Here is a 12,592-nt window from a genome sequence, read left to right on the forward strand (position 1 = left end):
TTTACCTTTTTCTCCCCATGTTGTTCTTAATTTTTGTAATAATAGTGAAGACTAGTCTTTCATGGGACTAAATGACCTCCACAGAAGTTGGGAAGGATTTGTGCCTTAGCAACCAACATGGCAGGTTTGTGTCTACAGCTGTGGCTTTTGTTCAGTCTGTCCTGCTGGTTTATCCTTTTCAAAGGAAATGGTAGAAAGTGCTGATCAGCAAGCTCTTCCTCTGCAGAGGACTTGCAGGAGGCTGGGTTGGAAATGTGTGAGGGCTCCTTAAAGTTTGTGCCTTACTATATGGTAGCATGGTGAAATGGTGTCAAGCATAATTCTGGGTTCAATTATTATACTATAGGCAAATAGACAAAAGAAGTTATGTGCTTGTTTTCCTTTTTGTAGGATATGCATTTTTGCTTTTTCAAGATGAAAGCTCTGTACAGGCACTGATTGATGCATGTATTGAAGAAGATGGAAAGCTCTATCTTTGTGTTTCCAGCCCCACTATCAAAGACAAACCGGTAGGTAGAATTGTCAGGGCCTGCAGAATAATCAGAAATTGTTCTTTTCAAATACCTTTTTTCCTTCTTTTCTGTCTTCAGATTGCTAATGTTTAAATTCCTTTAAGATGTCAAATTATGTTCTCAAAGAAAAGACCAAGTTATTTTTAAACTAGACATGATGAAATTTTTTAGTCTAATTACAATTCATACCTCTGTTAGAAAAAGGGTTGCTGAATTTCAGCATTGCTGATGTCTGGAAATATATTTATTACAAGTATTTTATGCTTATTATTGATTAAAATACAGAATTCATATTGCCTGAGTAATGTATGTAACATATTTTGACAAGAGACAAATCCATCACGTGACATTGAACTGTAAATTATAAGTATGAATGGTTTTGGGGCTGATGCAAGTCTGTTAACAGTTGGAGAGACCTGCTCTATTCCTGTAGCTTAAATTTGGCCAGCTGTAGACAAATATAAAGCAGCTAGTTTTGCACAGTAAATAAACACCACTTCGTGCACTGGAGCCTGTTGCATTGAGATAACGCTAGTCTAGTGCTCACACTTGGCTAGAACAACGTGAGTAATGTAGATATGAATGCACCAGTGCGGTTCATACAGGACAGTTCAGTCATGATTAAGAAAATGTGTAAGTAGAGGGCAAGTTTTTTTTCCCCAGAAATTTGGGTAACAAGGAAGTGGTGAAATTCAGCATGATCAAGTAGTCTGTCTTAACAGAGCTTATTACCATCTCATTTTGAGAAATGATTGCTGAACAAGTAGAAAACAAGTTTAGAAAGCACAGCCGTTTAAGAGGTTTCCTTCTTTGTAGGATACTGTTTTCATTTATATTACTGAGATACTTTGAATTGTGAATGGTTAAAAAAAAAAGGCTTTTTGTCCATAGGTTCAGATCCGGCCTTGGAACCTTAGTGATAGTGATTTTGTTATGGATGGTTCACAGCCTCTTGACCCACGAAAAACCATTTTTGTTGGTGGTGTTCCTCGGCCTTTACGAGCAGGTACACTGCGTGTTCTGCAGCGCTGGGCATGTTGAATATGCAGTCTGATTTGGGGAGCAGTGGGGGAAACAAGTGATTTCAGCAAGGGGAAGTATTAAGTGTTCTTGACACTCACGGTGGGGGACATGAATACAACCAGACTGTTATTTGATGCTTTTACTAAAAATTACCAAGCCTACACCACTGTTTGATTTTCCTCTCTGGTTTAGTGGAACTTGCAATGATAATGGATCGGCTGTATGGAGGGGTGTGCTATGCTGGAATTGACACAGACCCTGAGCTGAAATACCCAAAAGGAGCTGGGCGGGTTGCGTTTTCTAATCAACAGAGTTACATAGCTGCTATCAGTGCTCGCTTTGTTCAGCTGCAGCATGGAGAGATAGATAAACGGGTAAGGTCTTCAAGCATGTCCTATTTTTGTTCAGTGCTTTCTCTAGAAATGCTTTTCCATGTAAATGTGTGTCATTGTGAAGACTGTAAATGTTATATCAGATTAATTGCATATTTAGGGCTAGATTGTGCCACTTAGATACAGCACAGAATAAAAATGAAGGAGTGGTGCTTCTGGAATGTGGGAGGCAACTGTGAAGCAGACTTGCTCAAATTGCTTAGTGTAATGGGAAGCATGTCAGCTGCCTTGCCCTTTTATAAGAATATTGCGCTCATCATATACTCCCACTGCAAGTATTTGCACTTGCAGTGTTTGTATAACGTGAGGGAGTAAGGTATCAGCCAAGGATGGAGCAGTTCTTACTCCTGTTCTGCATCTTTTGAGAGTGGGCAGAATCTGGCCCCAGTGTTATACATTGTGTGCTGGGTTTTCTTAAAGAGCATCATAGCAATGCATTGTAAACTCGTTAGTGCGCATTACAGCCTCACAGTCATGTTCTGTGGCTTACGCAAAAACCGTGTCTGGTTATTTTATTCCTTTATTATCATAAAGGAATATGCCAAATGGATCTGCAGCTTGCTTGACTCTGCACTCTCATTTATATAAAACGTGACTTTGCCAGTAACAGTGATCTTCGGGCCACAATTTGGAGAAACTCGGATCCTTAAATCTGCCGTTGTAATTCATGCTTTGTCTCTGGATTTTTCTTCTGTGATTGTCATTATTGATCTTAATTTTGTAATTACTACAGAGGAAAATCCCCAAACCCAGCTGATTATCATTTCACTTCTGCTTTGGCTATAAAGCTTTGGTAGAAGAATTGTAACAACAATTTGACTGTGGGCCTGTGAATTGGAATGTCTTTGTTCTAATCTTGGCTCTGAAATAAGTTCTGTACAGCTTTGAGCAAATAATTTGGGCCGCCCTTGTGCAACTTCTGCTTGCATAAGCAGACACTTGGGTGAATAGGTCTATTGAAGCTGGTGGGACTACAAATTTGAGTAAGTACTTGTGAACTCTAGCAAAGATTTTGCAATCTATTTCCCCTTCCTTCTATCCTCCCAACTCATTTCCCCATTTTGTGTGAAGTTCAGAAGAAATGTGGGGAGGTAAGTGCTTAGGGGGATTCATTGTAGGAGGGGTTGGGTGCATGAGGAAGGTAAAACTGTGGCAGTACTACTCTTTATTAATAAGATACTATTAATAATTTTTCTAATAAAGTTTTTCTGCAAAAATAAAAATAAAGTAGTACCAAGAAGGGATTTCCTGTAAAATTAGGCAAGGGGGTGCTGCTGAAGGGTGTGCCCTGCAAAGAGACAATGTAAATTAAATGCTCAGTGCCATGCAGCACCCATCACTGCAGAGCTGATGAGTGCTGCCACCCTAAGCATACGTGATGAAGTTTCTGTAATTTAAGGTTTTTCTCTGTAGCTGGGAAATCCTGCTGTACCTAGCACAAGTAACAGTTGCAGGCCGTATTTGGCACGTGCAGTTCAGCCCATGCTGAATAAATGCTCTGAGGACTCTGACTAATACATTGCACAAAACCCAGCTCTGCAGTAACAGGCTAAAGCAAGCAGAGGTATAATTACCTGTGCTGTAGTTCAGCCTGTGAATGTGTCTGAGTAAACATAATAGAGCAGCAGAGTTGCCACGTTAAGGAGCGCTGCATAGCGTCTTTATAGATTCTCCTCTTAGCACTTATAGAAGACACTTGTCAATAAATACCCAGCCTTAAACTAGATAGAAAACTAGGTGATGAAAGCAGAATGTTAGTGTTAGGAATATATATCTGCCTCTGCTCATTTACAAATTAATTTCTCTGAGCTGGCATGGAGGAGGGTGTTTGAGAAACAACTCCATCAGTGGAAGAGGAGAAAAATTGATTTAAAAAAGAAAAAAGGCTGCTGTACTGTCTCCAAGTAGTTTATATGTACTGTGAGCATGACATCAAGCTACTTCAGTGCTCTGGCTGAACTGTGATAAAATTGGGTAAGTTTAAAATTACAGGAGCCTGCGAGTGTCCTTAATTGAATGAGCTGGCCTGGCATACCTCTGAGGCTGTGGGTTACAGAAAGGAGCGTCCCTAAGCCAGGTGCAGGTTGAACAGTGGAGACACAACTTGCAGTCTGGGTATTTGGAAATGTCTGTGAAAATGTGATTAAATGAGCTTCAGAGAAGGCCCGTAAACACTTCTAGAAGAGGAACTTGTACCTATGGTTTTTAACATGAAGCTTTGTATTGTGCTTCTGATGTGTCACACAGACCTTTCATAGTTCTGTGGAGCTAGGGAATGGAGGTGATTACTGGTTTGGAGGTGAATCTGAGCCTTTAGGGGATAGCAGTGCTGCAGTTGTGATTTAAACATGTAGGCATGTCTAAACGAGCTGTACTGTAGCCAGCTTGGATACTGCAAGCAGTAAGCTTTGCTTTAAAGCTGTCACAGAGAAAGTACTCTGGAGTGCTGTGAGCAGGGATTGTAGCTGACAGTACAGCAGGCTTGGTTTTGGTATGCAAATTACTAGATTAAAAGCTAGTATCCTGCAGATGTTTCAGTGTAGATGTATGGTTGGAGCACCAGCTGGGAAGTTCCTGTGAGTCATGATCAGTTAAGAACTTGAAGAAATTTTTCCTCTCCTTTCTTGTCTGCTGAACTGAATTACTGCTCATCATCTGGCCATTAATGCCAGCAGCGTAGGTGGGCATTGGTCCCATGTTCAGCTGCTCATTTGATCCTGTCAAGATTAGGTGGGTTTCCTTTTGCTGAGGAGACTAAGCCACATAAAAAGAAACCATAAGTGTGCTGTTTATTAAGATAATAAATGACTTTTTTTTTTTTTTAAAGCTGGAAATTCAGAGATTGAAATTTGCAGACCACATGCATATTTAATCTGCAGTTGGTGTTGTGTAAACAGTTTACATTCCTAACTGAAAGAGTGGGAGCTTAATTGTGCATCACCATACTTGCAAATAAATGCCCAGGGTTTTGATGTGAGTTTGTGTATCAGTTCTGTAACAATAGGTTGATTGGTCCTTTCTGTAAATAAGTGGCAGCATGGTGGTCAGCATTGGTTTCTGTTTTTTGTTTCAAGGATCAGGGAGGACAGTGGGAGCAGGATTATTCTCAAGTGCCTGTAGTTTTGGTTGCTTAATGGTGATGATCATGTGTAATGAGAGGGAAAATTCTTGAGTGTGATATGTCCTCCTACAGAACTGTGATCACAGTCCTGCTAGAACACAGACAGTAAATAGTGTGGAATTGTCATTATCTGTATTGTCATTAAGAACTGTAAACTTTCTTCTCATTTTCTGAATACAGGTGGAAGTTAAGCCATATGTCTTGGATGATCAGCTTTGTGATGAATGTCAGGGGGCCCGTTGTGGTGGAAAATTTGCTCCATTTTTCTGTGCTAATGTTACCTGTCTGCAGTATTACTGTGAATATTGCTGGGCTGCTATCCATTCACGCGCTGGCAGGGAATTCCACAAGCCCCTGGTGAAGGAGGGAGGAGATCGCCCAAGACATATTTCATTCCGCTGGAACTAAATGATCACTGCAGTGCTCATATGCAGGCCTCAAATTAAGTGCACTCTTCTGTTATCCTGATTGTCCCTACCCCTCCCTACCCTTTCTCTTATTCAAGATAGCATGCCCTTTTGTAGTAGTCTGTAATTTAACAATAGTATAATGAAAGAATGACCTATAATATGGGTATTTTGTAGAATCTTGTCATTGAAAACTGTATTGGGAACTCCTTTTCGTATTGATAACATGTTGCAAGCAAGTTGCATTCTCTTGTCTTTACTACCAAGAGAACACTTAATTTCATGCAACATTTTCTTAGAGGAGAGAAAAATATTAAGAAAAGAGAATTGAAACAATAGAGTATTTTGGTTTTTTAATTAAATTATTGTTAATAAAGAACATAAGAATACTTTTATTAAAATAACCGTGTAACAGTAACACTATCAGTCTGTTCTGACACTTTTCCCCCAGGGAAGCCTGTTTTTGCCTCTCTTTTTGTTTTGACTTCGGATTTTTCCAGCAACAGATGAAGTTAGCATTTACCTACCAACAGGAAAGAGCATGTTTAAAGCAACAAAAATGCATGAGCAAAGTTGAAGCAGCATTATGACAATGATTTTTTTTCTTTAGTTAATCTGTTAAGGGTTTTGAGGCTGAAATTCTAGCTCAGTATGTGTCTGACTGTGCCTCTGACTACCACCCACATCCAAATTACTAATGAGATAGGCAGAGCTTACTATATTTTCATCAAAATGATTACATTTTAAGAATTCCTGAATGTAAAAGTTGAGTAAAGTTACTACTGAGGGGGGAGTGCACTTTTTTTTCTTTAAGAGAACTCAATTGTCTGGTTACAGCCCTAGAAATCCTACCAAAGCTAGAGTAATGACAACTAGTTAACTGGCATTTCCTCTCCTGAAGGATAAATATATAGATTTTATTTTTGATGGCTATATATAACTCTATATCCTAATCTACTAACATTCATCAGGGGCCAGCTTTTGCTCTCCATTTTGACGTGAAAAAGTAGAAAACCTAAAAATACCTCAAGGATATCACTGATTTTTCTGAAGTTTTGATATTCCATAGTGTCACACAAATTAAAATTGGCTGCTTATTTGTTTCCCATCTTGGATGTAAAGTTAGTTTTAAATACCCTCTAGCTTAGTTGTAACAGAAGGCATGAACCTAAGTAGTTTCCAAGTCTTGGTTTGCACTATTTTCTGAGTTTGTGCATGAAATGGTGCAAGTGCGCATATGCCTTTCTTACTCTTCCTGTAGAAAGAATCCTAAGATTCCACCTCTTCAGAACTTAATATGGAGAAAAAAAGAAACACAGGTATTTGAAGTGCCAACATTGCTAAGTTAATGCCTGCTTTATTATAAATAAGTTCTACCTTGGGAAGCATTAACACAGTACATGTTAATTGAATGGTCAAGAGTGGGTGCAGGGGTTTAGTTTGAAATAGTTGAATGAAGGAGTAGTTCTGAAAATTTATTTTTTATTACTTTTGAACTAATGCCCTGGCCAACTTCTCAAATGATTATTTAGCAGTGTGCAAACAAACACATTCAGTGGCAATCTTCTGAAGTGCCCAAGTGGCATGGTACCATCTTAGAATCTCTCAAACCAAAGACTTGCCTCAGCACTGCTTGGAAAACATCTGCTCAGTTAAAAGCCTTTGTCGGCCCCCCTCATCCCCTTCCCCCAGCCCAGATTATCTTTATGAGAAGCAGTTTTTATTTTCAATACAGGCTTTAATGAACTATACCTTACCAAGTTCCAAAGGTCAAAATGGAGACATTTGCTGTCTACTAGTCAAGTATAGAAAGGGAGCTGCTTTTAATGAAATCCCTGAAAATATTGACAACAGTAATGCAAATGCAGAGTGCTCTTGTGTAGATTGTCAGGGACTTTTTTTTCTCTGAAGTACATAATTATAGTTGGAATGTTCCTTTAATTTTTTTAATGCTTGTAGGTGGCTTGGGGTGTGCTATTGTGCCGATCCTACCCAGTAAACAGGTGAGATGGGTTACCATTACAAGAAATAACACTGTTTGAGAACTAGCTTTGAATAATAATTTTCCCTTTGTACATGACCTGCTGAATTTCGGTACAGTGTTTTTGTAGCTAACTTATTTTGTCATGCACATAATGTATATTTGTTATGCACTACTTTTGTATATCTTGTTTTTCCAACAGTGAGCATTTTTAGGCACACTTTTCACTGACGGGATATCTCTTTATGCAATACCTCAATTTTTCATATTGCAAAGAGTAGCTTTTTGTACTTTTATTACTGAGAGATCTTCATATACTTCATTTTTTAATATAAATAATTTTAATAAATTTTATTTTCTTATATTCTGCTTTTTATACATTTCAGTGCTCTGCATACATTTTGAATTATGGATGTTGTGCACTGGCAATGCTATTTTAGAATCTGCAGAGAAAAGAAAGCATGTTGCTTAAACATCTTAGCCCAGCACCAGGTATTTGGTGTACATATAATTTAAGAAAAATAGTATATGTAAAGTTGAGAATTAAAGAAGAAAAAGCATGAAAGTGACAAATGACACTGTCTTTAGACCCATGAAATTTAAATGCATAAATATAGTGTAGAAATTTAAAAGTAAAGAAACATCAGAATTGTCTACCGCTTCTTACTAAGTTTTTAAAGATTATACACAAATGCAGACGTTTTTGGTGAATGTTTAGCCATTTTTATTATTAATAACAAATTGATGTTAGGTGTTTGATGCAGAAATGTGTCTGCTCTTTTAAATTATATTTAAAGAAAAAAAGAGAGCCTGCTAGGTGGCAGGCATGTAATGTTAGTATGCATGACTAATGTAAGAAATTGTTATTCTACTAATATTCACTTGTGATTGTGTGACAAGCGTGTTTACAGATTATTTGGTTACACTTCGATTTACAGGGCATAAAAAATTATATACATTACTCTGTACTTAACTAGTGATTACATGTCCTTCTGATTACATGGGATTTGTAGTTGGGGTTACCATGTAGCTCCAAACATAATTAACATGTAATTAGGTTACCAGTCTTAGGGTATCACTTCAATTTGCAAAAGGGTTAATGCGCATGTAGTTTTATCACACTAGCATGGCACTGGCCATGTACTTACAATGTAGTTACAGAGTAATTACATGGTTATTTTTGCAATGTAAAATAAAGTGTTTCTGATTATTTTATATGTAAAGGAACCCCACTGCCCCGTGCTTTTTGGTATAGTATATACTTCTCCATACACAGACCTCTGCAGAATGCAAATTTAAAACTTGCAGTGAATGAATTTAGTGTTTTTCTAAGGATGCTGTTGGAAAGACTTGATAATTCACCCCTTGTGTTTTTGAAGAGTTAAAACCTTCTGTTAAAAGGTGATTTAAAACTTGAATGTGATGAATTGTGGCAAGTTAACTTCAAGTTATGTGCAATACCTATTTCAGACTTCTGGAAGATCTTTGCAGTGTAATTCTTTGTTTTTAATTGCAGACATTTAAAAATGTCATTTTCTACTGTTCTAGTAAATCCTCTTTCTTGCTGGTGTTTCTAAAGAAAAGAATCAGAAATCAATCTTTCTACTAATGTAAATTTGAGATTATTTTTAAAAAAAATGGAATAAAAGGTTTTGGTCATTTGCTTTATTTTATTATCTTATTTTAAAGCTACTGTGATAGCATTGTAAGAATTGGGACAATATTGTATTCAACTGTTTTATTTTTTATATTTTTAAATTTTAAAGTATAATTAGTTTTTATAATTTTCATCAGATTTTTTTGTTATATTTTTTGGAAGTGAAACTTTTAGCAAGTGGGTGTCTAGTTTTTACTAATCCCTAATATGTTTTTCCCCCAATGTATTGCTCATATTATCAGAAGGAAAAGTTATTTAAGTATGTCAGTTAATTGTACTACTTGGCTGAATTTCCATATAGTTTTTACTGTGTATGGGGAGGTTGTAGTATTTATTATAGCATTTTAAATAAGGGTAATTCATTTTTTATTAAAGTCATTTTCACGTTTAAGTTCATATTTTTGTATGTTCTACTCTAAGTTATATAACACAAGTTACTTTTTTTAAAGAGTTCATTTGTTGAAGTGCTAGTGAAAATTAATGTTATTAAATAGTTTGCAAATGACTATTTATACCAGTATGCATATAATTTTTAAATATTTGTAATGTGAGATGTTGAATGAATAAAACTTTTAACTCAGTGTTTCTCCTTAACCTTTTTATTTAAAGCCTGCTGTAGAAACGTGTTCCTTTGTGGCTGAAGCTCATGGGGCTCAGGGAAATGATTGTGATGAACTGTACGGCACATACCTGGCTATATGATGTGTAAAGTGCTTTAGACTAAGTTCTGCTGTCCTGCTCTGGTCCAGACGTTGAGCATGATTTTGTAGGGAGTGTGTGAGGAAGGGTATAACCACTTCAGAGATGCTGAGTACCCTGAACTCTGCATCCAGTTAGTACAAAATCAATGTGCAATGCTGCAGAAATGGACAGGACAATGTTTAGAGGACTGTAGAACCTCTCTCTGTTCAGCCAGGCTGTGACAGCCACCTTTTTTACCGCTTGTGTCCAGGTGTTGTCCTTAGGGACTGTTGAATGCTAACTACTTAATTCTGTGAATTTGGTTCTTGTTAGAAATCCTGTGTAGCTTTGGAAAAGCCTTTCAGCAGTTTCAGCACTGCCATTTCTATTTTTTGCACAGCCTTAAGCACATCACCTTAGCCAGAGTTCTAGTTGGATCACTTGTTCCTTCTTTGTGCTCTCTGCAGCTAATTTGTAGGGACAAAGATGAAAACCAGTGCACAGCTGTGAAATCAAGTGAACCAGGCAGATGACATGTTCAGTGAGAAAATACCACTGAGTATGCACATGTAAGTTGTGCATCATCTAAGTCAGAAACCACTGTGCAGCTGGGCCAAGAAGATAACTAGACGAGGGCCAGAGTAGAGCCAAGCAAGGCGTGGACAGACAAGGATTCTTTTCTGATTGTCTCATGGCTGTGGTCTGATACTAACAGAAGGAAGAAGTCTGGCATTTTAAAGAGCTTGCTGGTGTCAGCCTTTAATTCAAAATACCCAAACTTAAAATGTCTAAAAAGTCTTGTGAAGTATTAGAACCTTATGTATCTGCCCTTCAAAGACTATGCAACAGGACCCGTGCATAAAGAATTCAGGGAATTTTGAATCCTCACTAGGTAGGAATTCCGTAAACTTTTCTTCATTTTGTTACCTTGATGGTAACAGGTAAGCTTCCGTGAAGTAGAATTTGGATTCGTCTGGAAGGTGCTCTGCTAAGAAGTGGAACTGTGAGTTGGAATATGCACATGTATCTTGTGAGAGAAAACTGCTGCCCAAAATGCAGTATTGCTGTAGGAATCAGCCTGTGCTCACTGTGCTGACCAGCACTTTGCTGTTGGTGTCTGAGCGCTAACATCTTGTGCCATCATCTAAAGAATGTTGTTGCAAATGTTAAGTGGCTGTAGAGTATCATTCTTTTCTGTGGGTGCTTCAGGAAATGCAGATCAAACGGAACTGAGCTATAATGGGATAAGTTCTGCAGGATGCTAATCACTTCAATTGCCTTTGGCTTCAGATGATGCAAATTTAGAAACTGGTGCAAACTTAGAAGCTAATGCCTTTAGAAACTAGTTTTAACAAGAATTAAAAGTTTCACGTGTGACTCCATGCTGATAGTGCTAACCTCTTAAAATGGCCGTTTAAAAATAAGCAGAAAATGCTGGTGTGCTTTGGATCAAAAATACAGAGATGGGTTGTCTGACCAGTGATTAATGAATTGCTCAGTTTTGGGTTTTGTGCCAGCCAAACAGCACCAGACTGTATTGACCAGTTTTAGCATGTGACTTGGCTGGAGTTATCTCTCTGTCCTCTGCATTGGTATTGTTTGGAAACAGGTATAGTTCAGCCTCTCTCAATGTGCTAATAAGGTCTTGACATCGTTTTCAAGTGCAAATGGTCTTTTGGAAAGCCTGTGCTTATCAGTTGTTTATCTGATAGTGTTTTTTAACAAGTATGGTAGTCTTGAAATTTGGTCCTGGTATATGGAAGGTTTAAGTGTTTTAATGCTATGGTGGTGGAATCACTGATGCCCTTCACAAATAAGGCACTTCCTAATTGATTTAAATTTAAAATGCTATAAACTTTGAGTTCATCGGGATACAGCATCTAATTTACAGCTGGAGATGTGGATATTCAGTCTAAAATTTTCCGAAGATTGCAGAATACTTTGTGAATGTTTAATAAATGACATTTTGTTACAGAGAGTCTAAAAAATTCAGCTCACTAAGATCAAATGCCAGAAGTCTGGACTGTCCAAAACTGAAAATGATCACTCTTGGTAGTGATGGCCTTGGCTGCTTCTGAATTGCTGAGAAGTAACTTTCTAGGAAAGATGATACAACAAATCCCTTTCGGGTTTCAGTTTGTCCTAAAACTATAAATAAATACTGCAGGCAGACTCCGGAAGATGGAGGTATGCCTGCTGGGTGGAATTTCAGAATTTCCAGTGTGTGAATCTCAACTATTTTCTTTCAGCACAAACTGTTCGTCAAGCATAGTCAGCCATCAGCTTTCTCTTGGGTGCTACTTTCACTAAATGAACTGCTACATTCCACATCAGTGAAGAAACTCACTTTGGGTGGAGATGGATATAACCCATCCAGTACAGATTTAAAGGCTAAGGTATAGTTGAAAGAGAAGTCTCTTAGATGTCAGGTTGTTGTTGGACAGCTTCTACTGTCTGTCCTGATGCTCCAGCTGCTGTTTATTCAGTGCTCTGAAAACCTGCTCAGCCATGGTCCAAAATGAACATTGCGTGCCTACAGGAAATCTAGGACAAATAATAGCCTCGGAAAGGATAGATGAGGAAAAAACACTGACATCTCTTCCTCTGTGTAAAATAAGCTTATTCAGTCTGTCAGTATGAAAAACAGCCTCTGGGATAAGAATATACTTGCAGCTGTCTTTACAGTCAGAAATTGAAGGGGGTTGAATCAGAGCTCTAAAGATATTACTGAGCTCCCCATTTAAGATGGGGAGAAAATCTTTCTGAAACTAGATGCTCTGATTAATGCCATCAGATATCACCTGTTTTCATGACACAG

At 37.8% G+C, this 12,592-nt stretch overlaps 1 protein-coding gene across 1 annotated transcript in view; it reads left to right on the top strand.

Moving 5' to 3' along the window:
- The window catches only part of CPEB4 (cytoplasmic polyadenylation element binding protein 4), a 43,021-nt gene extending 33,348 nt beyond the window's left edge, over positions 1-9,673 (top strand). Inside the window, exons 5-8 of the mRNA XM_065690163.1 lie at positions 391-509; positions 1,404-1,518; positions 1,728-1,909; positions 5,229-9,673. Of these exons, the coding sequence (XP_065546235.1) occupies positions 391-509; positions 1,404-1,518; positions 1,728-1,909; positions 5,229-5,456 (644 nt within the window). The 3' untranslated portion in view covers positions 5,457-9,673. The remainder of the gene's footprint in view (positions 1-390; positions 510-1,403; positions 1,519-1,727; positions 1,910-5,228) is intronic.
- The last annotated feature ends 2,919 nt before the right edge of the window (positions 9,674-12,592 follow it).

This window comes from Lathamus discolor, chromosome 10 (assembly GCF_037157495.1).
Source record: "Lathamus discolor isolate bLatDis1 chromosome 10, bLatDis1.hap1, whole genome shotgun sequence".
Classification (NCBI taxonomy): domain Eukaryota; kingdom Metazoa; phylum Chordata; class Aves; order Psittaciformes; family Psittacidae; genus Lathamus; species Lathamus discolor.